At 39.6% G+C, this 20,472-nt stretch overlaps 1 protein-coding gene across 2 annotated transcripts in view; it reads right to left on the bottom strand.

Moving 5' to 3' along the window:
• FAT3 (FAT atypical cadherin 3) overlaps positions 1-20,472 on the bottom strand; it is a 331,475-nt gene that overhangs the window by 60,579 nt on the left and 250,424 nt on the right. For both annotated transcript variants that reach the window (XM_041417036.1, XM_041417035.1), the window contains 4 exons: positions 13,102-17,175; positions 4,956-5,152; positions 3,716-3,869; positions 2,622-2,855 (listed from right to left, as the gene is read on the bottom strand). In XM_041417036.1, coding sequence (XP_041272970.1) covers positions 2,622-2,855; positions 3,716-3,869; positions 4,956-5,152; positions 13,102-17,175 — 4,659 coding nt within the window. The remainder of the gene's footprint in view (positions 1-2,621; positions 2,856-3,715; positions 3,870-4,955; positions 5,153-13,101; positions 17,176-20,472) is intronic.

The raw sequence follows: 20,472 nt of genomic DNA, 5'->3' as shown, positions 1-20,472 counted from the left end.
CAACACTCTGTGCATGCAGAAAACACGAGCAGCACTGGAAATGAGTATGTGCCTGCACCTCAGCTTGGGGCTCTATGTTTATTCTGAAATTTGTGGCAAGTATGATGTTAAAAATTTGAAAAAGTCCCATGTAAGTTCCCTCAGAGTCGCTGCCCTAGCACGACCCTAATTCCTTTGAAACAGGCTGATATGCAGTTGTATGATGGGTTTGCTCATGTAATTACACCTCAGCATTCATTCCAGCTCTTCTAGCACCTTAATTTGAACAAAATGGAGTAATTTGGCACTTTGCTTTGGAGACAGTGGGAGGTGAAAAATTCACTGCTTTCTGTGAACCTCTCGAAAAAATGTAGAACCAGCATTTCACTTTCATTTTTTAGTTTGAGTATTTCCAAACCTGCACGTGGGTGAATAAGTCTCAAATACCATATTGTGGAAATACTAAAACTTTTCAATCACAGCAGTATAGGAGAAAGAATTGTTTTCAATTAAAACCACTAAAATATCCTAACAAATAGACTTAGGTATATTCTCTCTCCTTCAGGAGATCATGTAATTTAAGATCCCCAGCTGTATGTAGAGGTTATGGAAAATGAACTTGTGTGCTACTAAACAGTTAAAACTGTTTTCTTCTGTTGGATACTGTGAAGAAGGATCACAATTTTCCCTCAGTGTGTCCAGCTGGTACAGCTAGTTCCTAAGTATGTATCCAAATTATAAATATATTAAACAGCAATTTGTTGTCCAGTCCTATAATTTCACAGGATATTATGAGATCAGGAATTTCAACAGATATCAAAGGCAAAGGCAGATATAACCCTATTTTTCTCTTAACTGGAAATTGTCTTAATTATCAAACAGTGTCTGAACACAGTATTCCCAGGATTCTGCTAAATTGTGTTTAGCTGTGGACCACAAAGGGACCTCTCTCAAGTCTTCTCTCAAGGGCTTCAATATTCATGCTCCTGCCCTTACAGTACATGGCCCTTCAAGCCCAAAGCAGAGCAGGCAAATTCTAAGTCTGATCACAAGCTGTTTCCTGAATGTTAAAAATTTATTTGTACGATGATTACTGCCTCCACTGATATTTTCAGGATGACACTTCAAAAAGCCTTAGAGGAATATCACAGCCCATCAGGAATATCAATAATATATTTTTTATCTCATGGGAGCATTACACTACCTGAACTCTTTCATTATCTAGCAATAGGGAATCAGTGAATTTAGTAGGGACTAACGGAACAGTAATTAGAACAAAATCCAGTTTTAGGGACTTTTTAGTAATTTACTTATGATACACAGTATGGATTGATTTTCAGGTCTAAGCATTAATGAAGTACATAGCCGCTTCTCATTCATCACATCCATCCCTCCCTTTAACTTCCCTAGTTTCAGAAGGAAGGTACAGCAACTAGCTCATAGTCTGTGGGTTTTTTGCATTGTTAACCACCTTGTTATGTAAAGTTGGCACTAGCAAGAACTTTTCTTGACAACTTTTTATTCTAATTGTGTCCCCTCTCTCTTCAAATGTCATCCAACCTACAGGAAAAATGGCAATTAATACAACAGTGGAAAATAACAACACTGTCTCTTCAGATGGTTCAGTAGTTTACCACCAGTAATTGGTTATTCACTGCAGGACAGTATCATAATTTTAATTGCGAGTTTTCAACCATGGCATATAATGTGGCTCTTCATAGATACATTAATGAATGTTTGCTGCTCCTTTATGAATTCCTGTATATCAGCCTCACAAATAACTGAAATTTCCAGCATGCACTCTAAACTCAGCAAATTTTTTTTTTTTTTTTTTCACTGAATGAAAGATCTGCTTTTTACATGAAACTACTCAGGCCATAGTTTTTACAAAACACCTCCAAAACACAGGAAGAAAAAAAAACCAAAAAAACCCCAAAGTTATTTAACTCAAGTGAATAACCTAAAAATTTTTCTAATATTCAACAGTAGGTTTTACCACTCTTTACCACCATTTGTATTATGCAAAATGACTCCCCTTTAAATGTTTATAATTGGGCCCACATTTCAAGGCTAAGGTCCTCATATAATAAACTATTACACTTTCAAAGAGTGTGCAGTTAAGTAACCAGAACATTTATAATGTACATTCACAGTGCACAATAATTTTATGCTAAGGTAACCAGCTGGAACAAATGGGAGTTATTGCAGTATAAAACTCTAGAAAAGCTGTGATTAATCAGGTATAGGTCCCTGTGGCATGTAACTATATTATTTGCATAACTAGAGGCATGGGTGTTCAAAATCATGGCTCAAGTAAAGAGGTGAGACCACTGAAGGAGAAGTTACAATCTAGCCCCAGAAAGATCTTTCCCCCCCAAAACAGAGCTATTGCTGATCAAGAGAAGACCACTTCTTCTGCTTCTGTGGCTGCTGCAATGCCTTTCTGTTTGTAACACCATTATGTTAAGATCAGACGCAAGCATTCTGATGTGAAAAAAGAGAAGAGAAAGAAATGGGGAGGATAAAGAAGAACGAAGAGGAGAAAATGAAGACATTTAGCAATAGAAAAGCAAATCTGCACTGCAATTCCACCAACCCACAGAATTCTAATAAACTTTTTTTTTGCAATGTTGTCCACTTACCAACATCAGGATCAGTTGCTTGGACTCTTGTTAATAAAGCTTTAGTGGCTGTGTTCTCATAAACACAAGCAGTGTAGTGATCAGATGAAAACACTGGTGGGTTATCATTAACATCTTCTAAAATAAGATGGATTTCTGACTGGCAAAACCTGCCACCACCATCAGTGGCTCGGGCAACCAAGTTGTATGCCGGGATTTTCTCTCGGTCGAGAAGGGCCAAAGATTTCAGCTCACCTGAAATTATTTAAAAGCAGCAGCTATCATTATTATTGTAGAAACATCACTAATTCTAGACTGCCTGAGTGTCTCAAAACCATGGGTTCCACAGTAATAGGAAAGAGAAAACAAAACCAACATTGCTTATTCCAACAAACAGATTAAAAACTCACAGCAGTGTCACTTCCCCTTCCTCTTTACCCAAAAAAGTGAGGTACCAATATGAGTGCAGGCATGCCAAGCCATTCATGGTGGCTTTAACAGCAGCCTACAGCTTTACCGATATGAACACCACCATGTTTTTCCAAGTCTTTCTTTCTGTCACTCTCAAGATTTATGGACTTCTTAGAAACACAGAAACATTTCCTTTTTACAAGTACCTGCTGTGATATGACAAAGAGTAGTAGTTTTAAATTAAAAGAGGGTAGATTTAGACTAGCTATAAGAGAAGACATTTTTAATGATAAGGGTGGTGAAACAGTGGCACTGGCACAGCCCTCGAAACCTTAACTGGATGGGTCTCTGATCAACATGATCTCTTTGAAGATGAATCTGCATATGGGTTTGGCCTAGATGACCTTCAAAGTTCTCATCCAGCCCAAAATATCCTGTGGTTCTATGATAAATCTCTGGTCTAACTTGGAGTCTGCAGGGAAACAAAAGGATGGATATCCACTGTTCTGGTTGTAACACCCAACCTGGCCAGCAAAGATGTCCCTCCTTCTCCCTCCTGTTGCCGCCATTCAAATGGTCACCCATATCTGCCAGAACTGGAACAACTGCCTGATATCCACGTGTAACCTAACTCTAATTAAGGAAACCAGTACCCAGATGTAGAGGGGTTAAGGCTATTCAGAAACATTTGGTTGTCTTCTTACCATTTTCTGGATCTAAGAAAAATTTATTGTTCCCCGAACCATAAAGAGAATAGCGAATTTCACCATTGGGCCCGATGTCAGCATCTTTAGCGCTGATTTTGAGAATTACTTTGTTTGGTGGAATGTCTTCAGGAAACAATGCTGTGTATGCAACCTAGAGTCAAAAACAGACATGCAAGTTATGCTGTAGCAGTATTTTACAGTCTTTGAACCACCTTTTTTTAAAAACTATTTGTAGTGCATCTTTCTGTACAGGAAACAATTTTCCTTTATGCAACACATTCCTAGAAATTCAAATCATGTTAAGCTTTAAAGTGTCACAGAAACAATGCCAAATTATGACAGTGAATAGGGCTCATCTTAGGTGATTAATGCAATACCATTTTGTATCTTCTGTTTATTCCATTGACACCTATGAAATGAAAATCTTGATGAATGTGCTAACAGAAACAATTGTTTTTATCACCTCATCAAGCAGTTTTGAGGGAAATACAGATTGTGATTCCCCAGAGTGGTTCTTGCAATGAGACTAATCCAACAGTGAATGATAATGTAATAATGGGAATTATATGAGTACGTGCATGCACAAATACACATACACACACACACACACACACACACACACATATATATTTATAAATTTTCTGTGAGTAGTACCATTAAGGAACTCTGGGTTGTATCGTGTTTTTTCTTTCACACAGACCTTTCTATTGCACTAACATCAGTTCCCTGGATTGCCTTTCCACACAATACAAGACAGCTAGCACTCTGAAAGCTGTGGTCAGGCCACACTACATGCATTCTCGACAACAGGACAGCAAGCTATATTCTTCTTTTCCACTGGATGTCTGGTATCTGGAAAGTTGAGGAAAGCTGGAGTTAAACTAGATGGATGACATTTGATGGATTGTGAAGGGACAGCTCATTCTTTTTTGCAGGGGAGGAGTAGCTGCCCAATGCCACCTCACAACACATCATCTGTTGTAAAGCCAACTAAGGCCGCTGCATACAAGACTCCTTTGAAAGCTTTATGAGACCATTATCCTTCATTCTTGGCTTCACAGGAATGCTTTATCCTGCTTCACTCCCAGATCACTGCAAATTCTTCAACTAAGACCATAACGATGAAAATCAGCATGGTCTATGAATATTCTGAATACTTGCAACCAGCAAGAGACACCAGTAGGGAAAGCATTGCTCTCAACAGAGTGGTCAGTTGCCATGGGTGGTGTTAACTCACCTGTTCACAAACTGGACTGTTGTCATTAACATCAGTGACAGTCACTTCCACAGCAGCCTGGGTCACAAAGAGGCCATCTGTGGCAGTGATGTTCAGATAATAAATGTCTTGCTCTTCCCGATCCAGGGGCCTTTTAACATAAACTTTCCATTCGTTCTGAACCAGTCCCAGAGCAAACCTCCCTTTGGGATTCCCTCCTGCAACAAGACAGGCAACACACAATGAGCTGTGGTGTCCCTTCAGAGCTCCCACCTGGTTTAAACACAGAGACACACCACTAAGCAGCCATGATTTCTTTCACAGCTTTTGGTGCTCCCAAACTTGCAGACTCAGGAAATCTGTAATGAAATTACACTCCCCCGTATGTTTACTGCCCCCCGAATGCCCTGTATGAAAGTGAACTGATAACTTTCAGTGGAAAAAAAATCCATTTAGCAGAGCTGAAGATGATCTCTCTTTTAGTTCTCCGTAAGGGTAATCAAATTCAAACTGTGAACAATCAATAGTCCTCTCGGGCTGGTACAATTGTCTTTCCACTCAGTCTCAGGAGAGGATGTAATACACCGTAGCTCTTGTTACCAAGACAATTTCATTAGCTGTTGATTATGCAATCAAGGACTGGAAGTGGGTTCTATTAAGGAATCCTCTAATGAAAGCTTTATCATACAGCTGCGCCATCCTGGTGCTTATTAAAATTCTAGTTTTTAAAAAAGTTACATGACACAGGAAGACACATTAGTATTAAATAACAAGAGGTCATTTGAGGAACAGTGGGAAGACAAACAGTACAAATGGATCAAATGTATCTGAGAGTGAAAGCTGGTGAAGAGTGTGCAGGAGATAAAACAGAAAAGTTTTTTACCATGACATAACACTGACACTGACTCTGGCAATGCTGCTCTTCCACATCACTAAACTGAATGGTGCCAAAAAAATGTTGGGAGAGGGAAAGTTTTGGTCCACATCATCCTCAGGGGGAAGGGAAGGGAAGGGAAGGGAAGAACATGCCACATACAGAAGCGTGCAATAATTAAGGCGGGCACAATTGTTAATGTTTCTAACAGTTATTTACTCTTTTATCTGAAATAGTACAGTCTCCTACCTGGTCCATGAAAAAATCACCTTCAATCACCTTTCTGTGTGTCTGATCCAAAACTCCTGTCAGACCAGGCAGTAAAATCTTTTAAACCAATGTTATGACTTTGCTTTGCTAGTCAGCTAAGCCCCATACAGATGCTTGCTCATTTCCTCCCCAATGGGAATAGGAGGAGAATCTGAAGGGTAAAAGTAAGAAAACTCATGGGTTGAGACAAAGACAGTTTAATAGGTAAAGCAAAAGCTCTCTGTATAAGCAAAAAAAAAAAAAAAATCATGGCAGGTGTTCAGCCATCTCCAGGAAAGCAGGGCTTTGTCACCCTGACAGTAACTTGGGAAGATAAAGGCCATTAACTCTGAACATCTCCCCTTCCTCCTTCTTTCCTCAGCTTTTATATGCTGAGCATGCGCGATACAGAGTGGAATATCCATGTGGTCAGTTGGGATCAGCTGTCCCAGCTGTGTCTCCTCCCATCTCCTTGTGTACCCCCACTCTCCTCACTGGTGGGTTGCCTGAGGACTAGAACAGGCCTTGACTCTGTGTTAGCTCTGCTCAGAAGTAACTAAAACATCCTTGTGACCTCACAGATCCAAATCACAGCTCCATAGCAGATTCTTTTTAGAAAATTAATTCTACCCTAGCCAAAGCCAGTAAAGCCAGCTACCCAGTCTTCTGTGCCCAGCTTGGTCTGTAAAAATGTACCTGCACATTTAAGAATTGAGGATAGAGCACTACACTCATAGCAAACTCATGTGCTACAGAAACTGAGTGAGGAAATATTAAAAAGCATCATGATGCTCCACTGGCTGAACTATAATCACAGCCAACCCGCTACTAGCTCTCTGCCCACCACATTAAGCTTTCTCCTATGGTCTCCATGCAGGAATTCAATCTCAGAACTATTTTCCATGCTGCTCATGTTTAAAAGTGCTATAAAACTATAAAGGGAATGCTTATTCTTTCTTGTAACATGTTCAAGAATGTCAAATATGCTAGTGTGCATTTGCTTACAAATTAATCAGGGTTCTGACATGTGTCATGGGATATGTACAAGCTGAATGGAAAGACCAGGCTCTTAAACCTTCCCCTCTAATACTTCCACTGAATGATTGCATAAGTAAGTATTAAAAAAACCAAGACAATCCAAGGTTGAATTTATTTGTGTTGACTCTGTTGTCAGGCAATTAGTGTCTCTGATATGATGCTTCTGTTGTCACAATTCTGTCAGTTCTCAGGGGCCTTTTTGTCAAAATAACAGCACAGAGGACGTCTGAACTTGAAGTTGAGCTTAAAACCAATCAAAAAAGTCAAATGTCCATTCCACACCTTCTTTCTACATCAAAAAGCAGGAAAGAGGTCACAGGCTGTAATCTATGCCTTCTTCATTAGCTATCAATGACAAGATAGACTGGTTTCTATTTAATATGAAAACTAAGTCAGTTGAGTCAGGCTGAGCAAATCTTTCTTGTTAAGAGTCACCATTTGTGCTAGCTGTGACTGTGCCAAAAAAAGCAAGTTGTAATGAATAGGATTTCCAGAAAATTAGTCAGATAGGCATTATAATTATAAAAGGCTTTTGAATCATACAGAGCACTAAACTCATGTATCAAATATAAATATTTTCTGTTGATAGAAAACCACCCTTTTTGATCACAAAACTAAGCAGTTTTCCCATTCCATGATAGTCTGGAATAGTCACCATTGTTTAATCTGTTGTGTCATATAAACACACATTTCTCCTAAAGAGGGTTACAAAGAGTGTTGATGTATACTACTGGCCAGATCTGAATACAATCCAAGGAAATGAGAATCTGTCCACTGACTTGAGCTTGAATGTGACTTCAAAGAAGGCAGACCCCTGCTGACTGACATTAAATTCCTTCTATTCAATTCAACACCAGCATAAAAAAAAGCTTAACTTTCCTTTATAAAAGGCTGTAATCTTGTCATAGTGAGTTTAATGTTGTAAACCATTAATAAAAGTAGTCTTAAATATCCTTATTTTGCTTCATGATATTAATCAGGGCTTTCCTGCATATTAGTCCTTTTGTAAAATGAAATTATTAACTATCCTGACCAGCTAGGAAGCAATATACTCAAGGTATGGGCATCCCATTGCTAAGAAAAGAGGAAAGGTAAAATCTAATTAAAATCAGCTGGTGGCTTTTATGGTTAGCAGAAACACTACCTTGAAGCAATTTTAAAATCACTGTTGCTTTGTTGCTAATGGAATGGCTTTTAAATCATACCTAGGAATTTGGGGAATATGTATAAAAAATGGTCCTTGGGATCTCTTTCCCCCCTTTTTACTCCACTAGAAAAGAATCAGTCTGAATGACCAAGAAATCTGTGCAATAAGGAGGAATAGTGGTTTATCTGCATGTCTTTTTTATGAGCACTTTTTTTTTTTTTTTTTTTTGCTTCTCAGGACTGGCTCTATACTTCACTGATGGAAGGCAAAGGTGGACTATAAAGTTTAAGAGATATAATGAGATATAAAACTAAAACACAACCAAGAAAATATTCTCAAAAGTGGAAAGGCAAAAAAATCCACACTGTGGCCCAGGAAACCATTTCCTAGTACTTCTACATATGTCTTGATGCAGATCTTGTTCTGCAGTGATTAATTAACTTTTTCACTAATATATGCAAGCAGATTCAGTTTCCTAGGGGCATTCTAATTAATTAGTTTTTCGCTCTGAATAATGTAGCTTTTCTAAACGGAAGCCTCCTGACTACATGTATTAATGGATTCTTTAAAATCTTTTGGCAGTTTTCTTATGTTCTACTTTGAATGTCACAACAGTGAAGTGCCAGCTACAAAAAACACTCCAGTAACTTTTTAGAAAGGCTTTGAGGCTAAAAGAATCAGCAGTATCTTTTATCTTTTGTTACTTGAAGTTTAAATAATGCTCTCCCTCCTTCCCTAGTCAGCAAATACTACAAAGCCAAATCAAGCTCAAGTTGAAGTAAAGAAAGAAAACAGCCAGATACAAATGAAATGCAGAGACACAGTGATCCAAAATAAACAAATCCTGACACACATCATTACTAAAGCACACACAGAGGCCATTATAGCAACTAAAAGGGAATGGAAAACTAGAAGCCAACAGTATCAGTTTTCATTGCAATGTTCCCATCTGGGAGGGGGGACCGAATATTTACTAATTTATTTATTTAGCTTCTGTCTTACATTTATGCATTTACTTAAGTACTTTCAATTCCCAGTTAGAACTCTAGGCATTTGCATTACACAAAATCAATACATTTATCCTCCACTCCCAGTTTAAGATGTTGCATGTTTACTCAGCTTCTGAAATGATAAATCCAATCCTCCTAGCTTTAGTACCATAACATTGTAGAAAGTGTTCATCTGGCAACACAAGGGCTGCCCAAACACTGAAATATCAATTTCTCCAGAATTCCAGTATATCAAATATATGATAAAAAATAACAAAAGCCACACCTTTGCTCACACTGGGCAATCAACCCAGCAAATGAACTACCATGTACAATACCACTTCTTTCTTCCAAAACACACTGTCCATCTTCCTTGTATTCAGCTGAACCAAGCTTAAAGACTGTTGTCCTCCCTGGCTTTATGTGCCAGAGGAAGCTTAATTAACATCACCGAAGAACACAAAACACTTTACTGTACCAGTGTCTTGGCAGCTGACATTTTTCTGGTGGCTTTTCATGGTTTGCCACTCTTAAATTTCAGTAATATCTGGCTGGGTGTAGATTGGCTAGATATCAGAAGAACCCTGGTTTTAGGCAAACTGCCCCAAATGATATAGGCAATGACCTCAAATAAGCCTTCAAAAGAAAACTACTTTGCTTCCTAAGTGCATTTGTGTCGTCTGCACTTCCTATTGATTTTCTGTTAAGATTTATGTGTAGTGCTTTTGCTTTGTGAACATCTCCAGTTGCTACTGAATGACAAATAACCAAGAGTAAGTGCGAATTTTTTTCCCCTACCATCAAATGCAAATGAAGGTGGACTTGACAAAGGCAACTACTTGGCAGTAATCATGAAAAACAATCATAAACTGAAGGAATCCAAGCAGAATACTTATTTATCCACACAAATGTATCTACCCTGTTGGGGTGTGTTTCTAATCAGTTGTAGTTAAATGGATTTAAGTTATGTATGTCCCATCCTCCCCTTTATGTTAAAAGTGGTTCTGCCCAGGTTGTCTCCTCCCCTGAACCCCTGTCTGTGGTTCTGCCCAGGTTGTCTCCTCCCCTGAACCCCTGTCTGTTTTCTTGTGACCTCCCTTGTTGTCCTAGCAACCAAATGTATCCTTTGCACTGTTCCTCCCTGGTGCCCTGCCTGTCACTCGGCAACCCATCCCTTTCCTCCAGAACCTTCTCTCCAGGGGGCCGAGTGATTGGTTCAGGGGCCGGGGCTCCTCCCCAGGATACCCCAGGTTGGTCAAGCCGGGTTATCAATTCCCCCTTGCCTATTACCCCCTGGTCCTCTATTGGTTGGAGGCCAGGCCCCTCCTTTGTACCCACCCCTCTTTAAAAGTGGCTGTAGCCTTGTTACCTTTGTCTCTGTCTTCTGGACATCCTCGCTCCTCCAAGTCCCTATCTCTCAATAAACCCAGTTCCTCCAGGAGTCAGAGTCCTCCTTTTGTCTCTTCTGCCAGAGCTAGCCAAGGCCTTCTAAGGCACACGATCCCTGTCACAGCGGATCAGAGAGTGTGCACTTTCAGCACTGCAGCTCGGGTGCCATCGGGCTCGGCTGGGCCGCCCTGAAAAGGGACACACGCGGCTGCACTACCCCTTTTCAAGACTGAGCAGAAGACTGCAATAGGCACTTGTACTTCTCAAAAGGGCACGAAGGACTCTTCCGTGACCACATCTGCCCCAGATTATTTATTTATCTTATCTTCTAAATAATGATTTCTTCTATCTATCTTCTATGTGCTACTTTTCTCCAGATGCATTTTCACAAAGCTGTTTTTGGTGGATACACATGACATAGTTTGTCTTCTTCTTCCTTTTTGTTAATGTATAATTTTTACTCAGAGTTTACTGTATTCACAGAAGTTTCTATCAATCAAAATGCCTTCAGAAAGCCACAGCTTTTGAATAATCATCTAGCTAAGCTGATTCCATGAAATACACAAGTGCACTTCCTGAGATCAACTTGAGGTAAAGTGTGAATAGACTATTTTGTAAGTGAAACTATATTTTATCATGTTTTGACATTTTAATCAAAAGAACCTAATTCTTCCTTGTGCATTTCCCAAGCTCAAATGATATATTCAAAGGAAGTGGAATTTCTGAGTCCATTCTGTGCTGTAGTAATTGTACACTAAGAAAGTTTTGGGCTTTGACATCTAATGTTTTCAGAAGTTAACAGAACAGCAAAATATCTGTCATGTTTTGAACTGTGGCAGAAACTAAGGTACAGAATAATCTATAATTTATGAGTCATATCTGACAGTTGTTATTCAAAAGTCCAGTTTTTGCTAAATTAACAGCACTGGTATGTGAAATAAAAACATCACCCAACTAAAGGCACAATGCATTATAAGAGATGACTGCCAGACTTCACAATAAAGCCAATGATCCCAGCACACTAACATATCTTTGTTACAAACCTAAAGATTTTCATTTCCCATTGTACTTTCTACAATGGGATCCCCAAACTCTTTCAAATATCCCAAAATCTCTAGTATGAGGCACTACTGATTTATTTTTACATATGTGGGAACTGGGCCACCAGCAGCTAATGCACCTTGCCCGGTGCCTCTAAATCCTGACATTTACACACTGGACTACTTTTGCCTCTACTTCTAATATCCTACAGCTCATTACACTATTAACACATAGTCTTTGCAAATCTTAAAACTGAATCCAAAATTTCAAGTTACAATTAATCAACGTATTTCTGGTTGCTTTGAAAATGATGCCACTTGTGATGTGCAGCACAGGCAGTCTGTGACTGACTGGGGTGTCACACTACTCTCTACACACCATCTCACAGCCATTTTCATTTTGATAGACAAACGGGTAGGAGCTTTACCTTCCAGAGCAAAATACACTAACTATTTTCCCATTAGTTAAGTAATTTTTGCCCACAGCCTGCTTCCTACGTGCGGTCTTATAAGTTGAATCCCATCCAGTGTGAAAAATGTGGGTTTTTCCAATAATTCGGTTATTACTAGGTAGTTAATAATAGCTCTTGAATTGCTAAGGTTGGGGGGAGTGAGAAAGTTGTTCCCTAACACAAGCTATTGGACAATGCAAGATGGAAGGAGAAAAATAACTGTAGCACCCATCACTCATAACATACTCACACAAAAGCTAGGCTGAATCTAGGAGAGAAAAATGATAATAAATACACAGTAGGAAAGAGCAATGTTACCATGCTCTGAAAAATGTATTAGCAATGTAATCAAAATTTCCTTATGCTGTATATAACAATGCATGGCAGCTAACCAGTGCTTCCAAGTGTATTACTATTTTCCTGGCAAGAAATCAGCGCTGATAATAAATGGCATCCCTCATTCCATAATGTAAAATTCATTTGTGCCCCGCCTTTTATTTATTTTCATTCCAAATAGTGGTATTTCAAAACGGCTCTGGCATCCACTTTCCTATCTCAAAAAAAAAAAAGTCATTTCAAAAGAAATTTAAATGCTTGGAAGTAAAAGGATTTTCTCTATATAAAGAAAATTTTCCTTTTCCCTTGTTTGAAACATTAATTCATGATTGTTTTCAAGCTGACATATCAATTATGATGGGTTGATGGCTACACTACATTGTACTGCAGCAAATCAGGAAGCATTCATCTTGGAAAATTGAGAGAGCAACACAGACACACAGACACACACACACACATTCCTCTCCCTCTTTTCAGCTTTGCTGCAAATTTGAAAATTCTGTCCAAAAAAAAAAAAAAAAAAAGGAATGTAATTGAATCATTCACAGTGATAATTTAGCTGAAACCCTGCTAAACATTCACCTAAAACTGGACACATGCACAGTTCTTCAGTAAGCTGGTTATGGGAAGAAAGCATGCAAGCTGTTTCTCACCTGTAATATGGTAGCTAACCTGCCGATTGACATCAGACGTGTCTTCATCCCAGGTGCTAAGAACAGCCACAACTTCCCCTGGAGGGTCACTCTCCTTCACCGACCCTCTGTACACCTCGTGCTCAAAGACAGGTGCATTATCGTTTATATCTGTCACAGTAACTGAGACCAAGGTGGTTGAGGACAAGGACAAAGCTTCCCCCAGATCTGAGGCCACCACTGCAAAGGTGAAAGCAGAATCCTTTTCATGGTCCAGATCCTTCAGTGTACTGATCCAGCCACTGTTGCTATCAATGGTGAAAGCTTCTGTGATCTTCTGCAGCTCTGATTCCACTGCAAGTGTGTACGTGACCTGCCCATTCGCACTCGAGTCTGCATCAAGCGCCTTGACTTGCATAAGTTTTGTTCCTATAGGCATCCCTTCCATTATTACAGCATCATAGCTAGCCGCTTCAAACACAGGCTTGTTGTCATTTACATCCAACACCTTCACCTCCACATCCACAGTCAGCACAATGTCTACTTTGTCTAACTGAATTGTGGCTGCAACTTTGAAGTGAAAGGCGGGATTTATTTCGTGGTCAAGTCTCTTATCCAATTTTATGAGCCCTGTGTCCTTCTCTATGATGAAAACCCCTTCTTTGTTGTTTTCAGATAGCTCACCATTAACTGTGCTATACAAAGCACCCTGATTGGGCAAAACATGGAGAATGTCAATAGTACTGCCTATGAGGGTGTCTTCCGCCACGGTGAAAGAATACTGGGGTTGAGAAAAAGAAGGCAAAATGGTTTCTGGTGGTAAAACATGGATGTAGACAGGAATGAGGGAATGCTTTACAGGAATGCCACTATCAACTGCTTTGACAAAGAATGACAGAACAGTGTTTTTCAGTTGGTTAAAGCTACCCTTTGTGACCATCCATCCATTATCTGGATCAATTTCAAGCAGATCAGCTACTGAAACAGAGGCTTCACTATACAGAGAATAGGTAATTCTGGAATTGGCTCCATCATCTTGATCTACTGCTTGCACTTGGGTCACCAAGTAACCTTTCCCAACATCTGCTTTGACGCTTGCTCTGTATTCGACTGTCATAAATTTGGGAGCATTGTCATTCTCATCCACTACTATCACTCTCACAGTGCAAAACGTAGTTCTGCCACCTCCGTCAAGGGCTCTCAAGAATATATCGATATCACTTTCCAGCGGGTTCTCACGGTCTAACCTCTCAGTTGTCAGAATCTGCCCATTTGCATCAATTAAAAATCGGTCCTTGGCGAAGTCATTTATTATGGAGTAGCTGATCTGGCCATATACACCTGAATCCCCATCTGTTGCCTTCACATGGATAACCTTGATTCCAGGAGCAGCGTTTTCTCTAACCTCTGCAACATAAATGCTCTGTGAAAACACAGGGCTGTAGAGGTTGGCCCCAAGGATCTGAATGTGCACCTGAGCCGTGCTGGTGAACAGCCCGTCTGACACAGAGACGTTCAGGCTGTACAAGGGCTCCATCCTCTGCTTGCGATGGTTGGAAAGGGTGATAACACCGCTCTTGCTGTCCATAATGAAACTGGTCCGATCATTTCCTGATAGGATGCTGTACTCCAGTCTGTCAAAATCAGAGCTGTCAGCATCAGAAGCTTGGACACAAGTCACAAAATGACCCCGAGGTGCCAGTTCGCTCACATATGATTCATATATTAATTGGTTAAAAACTGGAGGGTTGTCATTCATATCTGTTATTGAGATACTAATGAGAACCTCGCTGCTCAGAGGTGGGAACCCATTATCAGTTGCTCTGACTTTCAAGCTGCACTGCTGTATGACTTCATGATCCAGCATTCGGGCTGTCAAAATTAGGCCACTGCTGCTGTCTATATGGAAATAGTCAGTGCTGTTAAAGGTATCCTGGACTATCTGATACTGTACAATCTTGTTATTGTCAGAGTCAGCATCAGTAGCAACAACCTGCAGCACAGGAGTGCCAATCAAAGAAGCTTCAGACAGAGTAGCATTATAAGCTGTCTGATCAAAAACTGGAGGATTATCATTAACATCATTAACAATCAAGTCCACAGTTACCTCCGCACGAGCACCAGTGAGAGCATCGCTGGCTCGCACCATCAGCTTGAAAAGAGAATTTATTTCATAGTCCAGTGGGCTGATGACACTCAGAACTCCAGTATCAAAGTCGATATTAAACTGGTTGTAGGGATCTCCATCAACAATGATATAAATGATACCCTGGCCTTCTGGGCTGGTTGCATTTATGCTTAAAATTGGCATGTGCATTTCTACATCTTCATTCACAGAAGCTGTATAGAAGGGCTTGTCAAACACAGGCATTGCTTTGTTAACAATAGTAATGGGGAGCTCTACTGACGCAGACAATGATGGGTTACCACCATCTTTGGCAAGAATGACAACCAAGTACTCTATATTAGACAAATCAGAATTGAAGGCTTCTTTTAAAGTGACACTGCCAGACCCTCTATCAATTTCAAAATGTCCGTAGTCTTCCTTCAGCAGGTATGACACCTCGCCATTGTCACCCTTGTCTTTATCAATAGCTGTCACTCGATATATCAGGGTACCAGGTTCAGCATCAACCTGCACAGCAGCATAGTATGGAAGCCCTACAAACACCGGGGAATTGTCATTTATGTCCTCAATGTAAACTCTCACCACGACTCGAGCAACACGGAGGTGATCTAGCTCACGGCTTGCTTCCACCACCAACTCATACAGCTCCTGTTCCTCTCGGTCAAAGGGGATACCAGTGGTCTGAATGACTCCTGAGGTGGATTTGATTTTAAATTTGTTTCCTGGGTTTAATATGCTGTATTTCAAAGGCTCATTGAGGCGGTTGCCAACAGCATTCACCACAGCGATCTTTGTGATATTGGTGCTGTTTTCTGATATAGAAGTGGAATAAAAATTTTGTGTGAAATGGAGTCCACTATCCATAGCTTCTTTTACCATTATTGTCACCATAGCAGTGTTATAAAATTTCCCATCAGATACTCTTACTATTAGCATATAGTGGTCTTTAGAGAGACTATTGTTTTTAATGGTGAGTACCCCTGTGCTTGAGTCAATTAAAAAATGCTCCATATTGCCTTCAATTATACTAAATGTTAGTTCTGGAGGGATCTCTGAATCTGGGTCTGAAGCTTTGACTTTGAGAACCTCAACACCAATATATGTCGGCAGGAGCAAGACTGTCTCAAACACGGCCTGGCTGAAGACTGGTGGGTTGTCATTGACATCAGTTACCTCAATAGTCACTTCAACTGGGCTCTCCGCTGTAAGCTGGGGATTCCCACTGTCTCTAACATGAACATGGAAGTGGAAGTGGGCTATCATTTCATGATCTAAATTTGCAATTGTTCTGATTGCACCTGTGCTGGAATCTACAGTGAAATACTTTTTTGCAGTTGATTCCACAATCTGGTAGACAAGCAAAGCGTTCTGGTTGCTGTCAGCATCGGTGGCACGTATCACGAGGGGACTGTTGTTTGCACTCCTGACCACGCTGTTCACAGGAGCAGCTTCGCTTATGCTGCCCGAGTACTGAGAGAAGAGAAAAACTGGTGGGTTGTCATTTTCATCAACAATTTGAATGTTTACAGTGGCATTTGATGCCATGCCTGCCATATTTGTTGCCTGTACGATGAGCTGATAGGAGGAAGAACGTTCATAATCAAGGGCCTTTTGACTGGTGATCACACCAGAATACGGGTTTATGGTGAAGACTCCATCAACATTGCCATCTTTAACCTCATAAACTAATGTGGACTGACTGATTGCAGAGAGAGAAATGACAGAAGTACCAATATCCACATTTTCATTGACCTCTGCTTGGTATTCTTTTAGAGTGAACTTAGGGTGGGAGTTATCTGCCATCGTCACAGATATCCGCACAATTGCTGTTGCAGACAGCGCTGGAGAACCTTGATCAGTCACTTTGACTGACAAAACAAACTGTCCCATTGTGGTTAAGTCTGGCTCCTTGAGTAACGTAATGATGCCTAAAACTGGTTCAATCTTGAATGTGTTTCCTGTATTTCCTAAAACAAAGATATTGAATGAGATTAGAAATGAAATATGACTCACTTTATGATAACTTAAACCAAGAGCAATAAGCTGCATTTTAAAGGCTGCTACTTAAATAAAAAAACAAAAAAAACCCCAATGTAACAGTATTCTGAAGGCCCTTCCAGCCCTTCTTTCTGCTAATTAGAGAGCTCCGTAGATGAGGTATTCAAAGCATCAGAAACTCAGGTGCTACTACCTCTGTATCTTGATGCTCAGTACCAGCATCAGAGCAAGAACTGCATGCACATTACTCCTACTGAAATAGGGAAAAGCATCCCTAAATTACAGAAATTAGTCAAATACATGTACACCTAAGGCAAAGAAATGAGATCAGAGGCTAACAAGCCAATTACATGACTAATGGATAACAACTCAGGCTCCTAATTGAATGGGATATTAAGAAACCATACAGGAGATTACAGTAGTTCAAGACTCAAATAACTGAATATAAAAAGGTTAAAGTGGCATTTAGAAAAAATGAAACAGAGCAAATAGCATAGGAAAGAGATTCAAGTGTCTTGTGGCACAAAGTTTTATCATATGATCTCTGAGGAGGATGAATCCAGATGAACGAGATTTAGCAGAAAATGTAATGAAATACCTGTTACAACATGAAAGCATGGATATCACTGACTGCATAAAGGTGAAAACAGTAAATTTGGATCAGAGAACTTTTTGGGGGCCTTTATTTCTTTCTGGCTTTTTTTGCCAATCCCTTCTTCAGCAAGACAGATTCAAAACTTTCTGTATGTATTCCTACCCTGTAATTAGAGATCACCTTTAATTGGCAATCCTTATTTTGCTCTTTTACTGAGTTTCTGCTTGAAGCAAGGATGCTGCATATACACATGGCAAATATAAGCATACAGACTCTTTTCTTGATTTTGATTCTAAATAGAAACAGCATATACTGATTTGCAGCAATTTCAATCACTATACCATGTTCCCTCTATTGTACTTCACATCTTCAAATCTAGAGCTGCTTCCAATCTATGGTCAAGCATCCACTCAAGGTTGGGAGAGAAATATATCTCAGGTGATATACAAGAGGGGTTTTTTGAAGTGCGATTGTTACAGGTGCTGTGCACAGAGCAATAAATGTGTAAGTTGGAGCTGGAATGCCTAAATACATGGAATCCTAAAGGAAGTGAGGTAATATGAACTATTTTTAAGATATGATTCACTATCTGTTGTAAATTCTGGAGGTTACTTAAGCTACATACTAGTCTATGTATTTCAATACTGGTAGTGGATTGCTATTTATATCCTTCCTTTCAGATCACTAAAGTTTACTCTACTAGCTAAACCAAAAATTGTGCTATTCACCCAGGAGGTGAGATTCTTCCAGAGCTACAAATCCTCATAAAAATAATGGCATCTGTCACATTTACAGACACTACAAAAGCTGCTGCTGTTATTTTGTCAGTGCTTGCTAATACAAATAATTTTGAGCCACTGACTGTCTCCTGCAAGGCAAGAGCTGGTTCTTCTCCTTTAGGAATTTCTTATGAAATTACACAAAAACTACTTTCTTTACCAATTGCTCTCTTCAGAGCAATGTAAGATGTGGTGAGTAATCCCCCTGAATCAAAGGGCTGTGTACAATCTGAATTCTGCAGTTAAAATCAATATCCTCAACTGCACATTTTATGGATCACAGAAACTACAGCAGCAGAATACTGAATTTTGATGCACCTGAGATCGGGACATCTATGGATAATGAAACTGGAGGAGTGTGAGGCTTACAGTAAATGGAAGTTTGAGGTCTGAAAATGCAGAGAGAGATCATGATGAAACAGAAACAGGCTGTAATGAAAAAGAGAGTATCTAGAAATTATCTAATAGATAAACCATCTTTTTTTAATCATAATATTTCCCTGCCTGCATCAGGTAGGATTCTATTACCAGCGTAATTGGAATTATACTCCTTAGATGTCAGGATGCTCCTGACATTGTGACACCTCCAGATGACTGAGAACCCATAATAGTAATAAGGTGTCAAGAAAAAGCTGGGAATAGTCTTGAAAAACATTGCCCCAGGAACTTGATCTAGCCTGCTCAGAATTTGTTCCATAAGGACAGTGTTTTCCTGTCTGGGCACCTGTAAGATTGCCCCTAATTTAAATTGAAGGCCACTGGAGAACACTGAGAAGTAATTGGCAGGAACAAACACAGTGCATAAAGGAAGTATTTGCTTTGGAGTGCTAACATCTTCCTCATTCTAAGTTCAATACTTTCAGCTGCAAAAGACTTCACTTTCTGGTTTGCTGAAGGTAATCTCCTTCCACAGAGCATACAAGATAATGAAAGAAAAATTGTTCCTTGGTCTCTAAACTTCAGGTTGTATCATCTTAATTTAAGGTATGAGCTTGAATTATATGAAGCTAAATCAGTATAAGATGGTGTAGATATTTTGTGTCATTAGTTGTCATGTACTCTGTTCCTAACTGACATGAGCTATCCTAGCTGGTAACAAGTCTTTAAAATAATATAGGGATAAATAATGATCCAGGAGGATCAGAGCCTAATGCTGGTAAAGGCCTGTGATATGCCTAATCGGGTATAATCTGAAATACCTGTGAATTCTTTTTATGGAAATATAAGTTTCAAGTTTTGCTAATATTACAGTGGAAAGATTAATATTATGAATAAAATCCCCTAAGTAGAAATGAAACATTACAAAATGCAAAGGTTACAAATTTCTAATTCTTTCTGTCTTTTTCCAGGCATCCCCCTCTTATATATCTGTCAATCATTTCTCTCAAAGATAATTCTTAACTTCAGATTCATGTGACCCAGAGGAACTTAAATTGACTTGCACGTGTGTCAGAGGTAATGCAAATGTTTTACTACTGTGCTGTTGCACCAGTAGAAGAATGCTTTTGCTGGTACAAAATGTGCTGAATGTAAATATACAGTGTTTAACTGCAAAAGCAATTTTCATCTGGTATCATTATGCCCTCTCTTAGTTTCAAAGAGACCTTGTGCCATTAAAATGCTATGGCAGAAGTTTTAGCATAGCCCTGTTGTTAGTCTCTGCGCTCCTCTGGTCTGAATACTGGCAAAGATATCAGGACATACCAGCTGTTGTGGCACTGTTTTGTGGAGGATGCACTGTACACTAGTCTGAAACCAGAGCCTTGAAAACAAGTCACTGGCTGCAGTTTTGAATAACTATCTTCTGTGATGGCTTTGACCCAATGACTTAGAGGTAACAGGCTCTGTAGCCATCTGGTGAAAATGAACCAGTCACAGAATAACAGAATGGC

Source organism: Onychostruthus taczanowskii, unplaced genomic scaffold (assembly GCF_017590055.1).
Source record: "Onychostruthus taczanowskii isolate IOZ18803 unplaced genomic scaffold, ASM1759005v1 scaffold54, whole genome shotgun sequence".
In the NCBI taxonomy this organism is placed as follows: Eukaryota; Metazoa; Chordata; class Aves; order Passeriformes; family Passeridae; genus Onychostruthus; species Onychostruthus taczanowskii.
The sequence above is the reverse complement of the archived record's forward strand: the minus strand, read 5'-3'. Positions and strand labels throughout refer to the sequence as shown.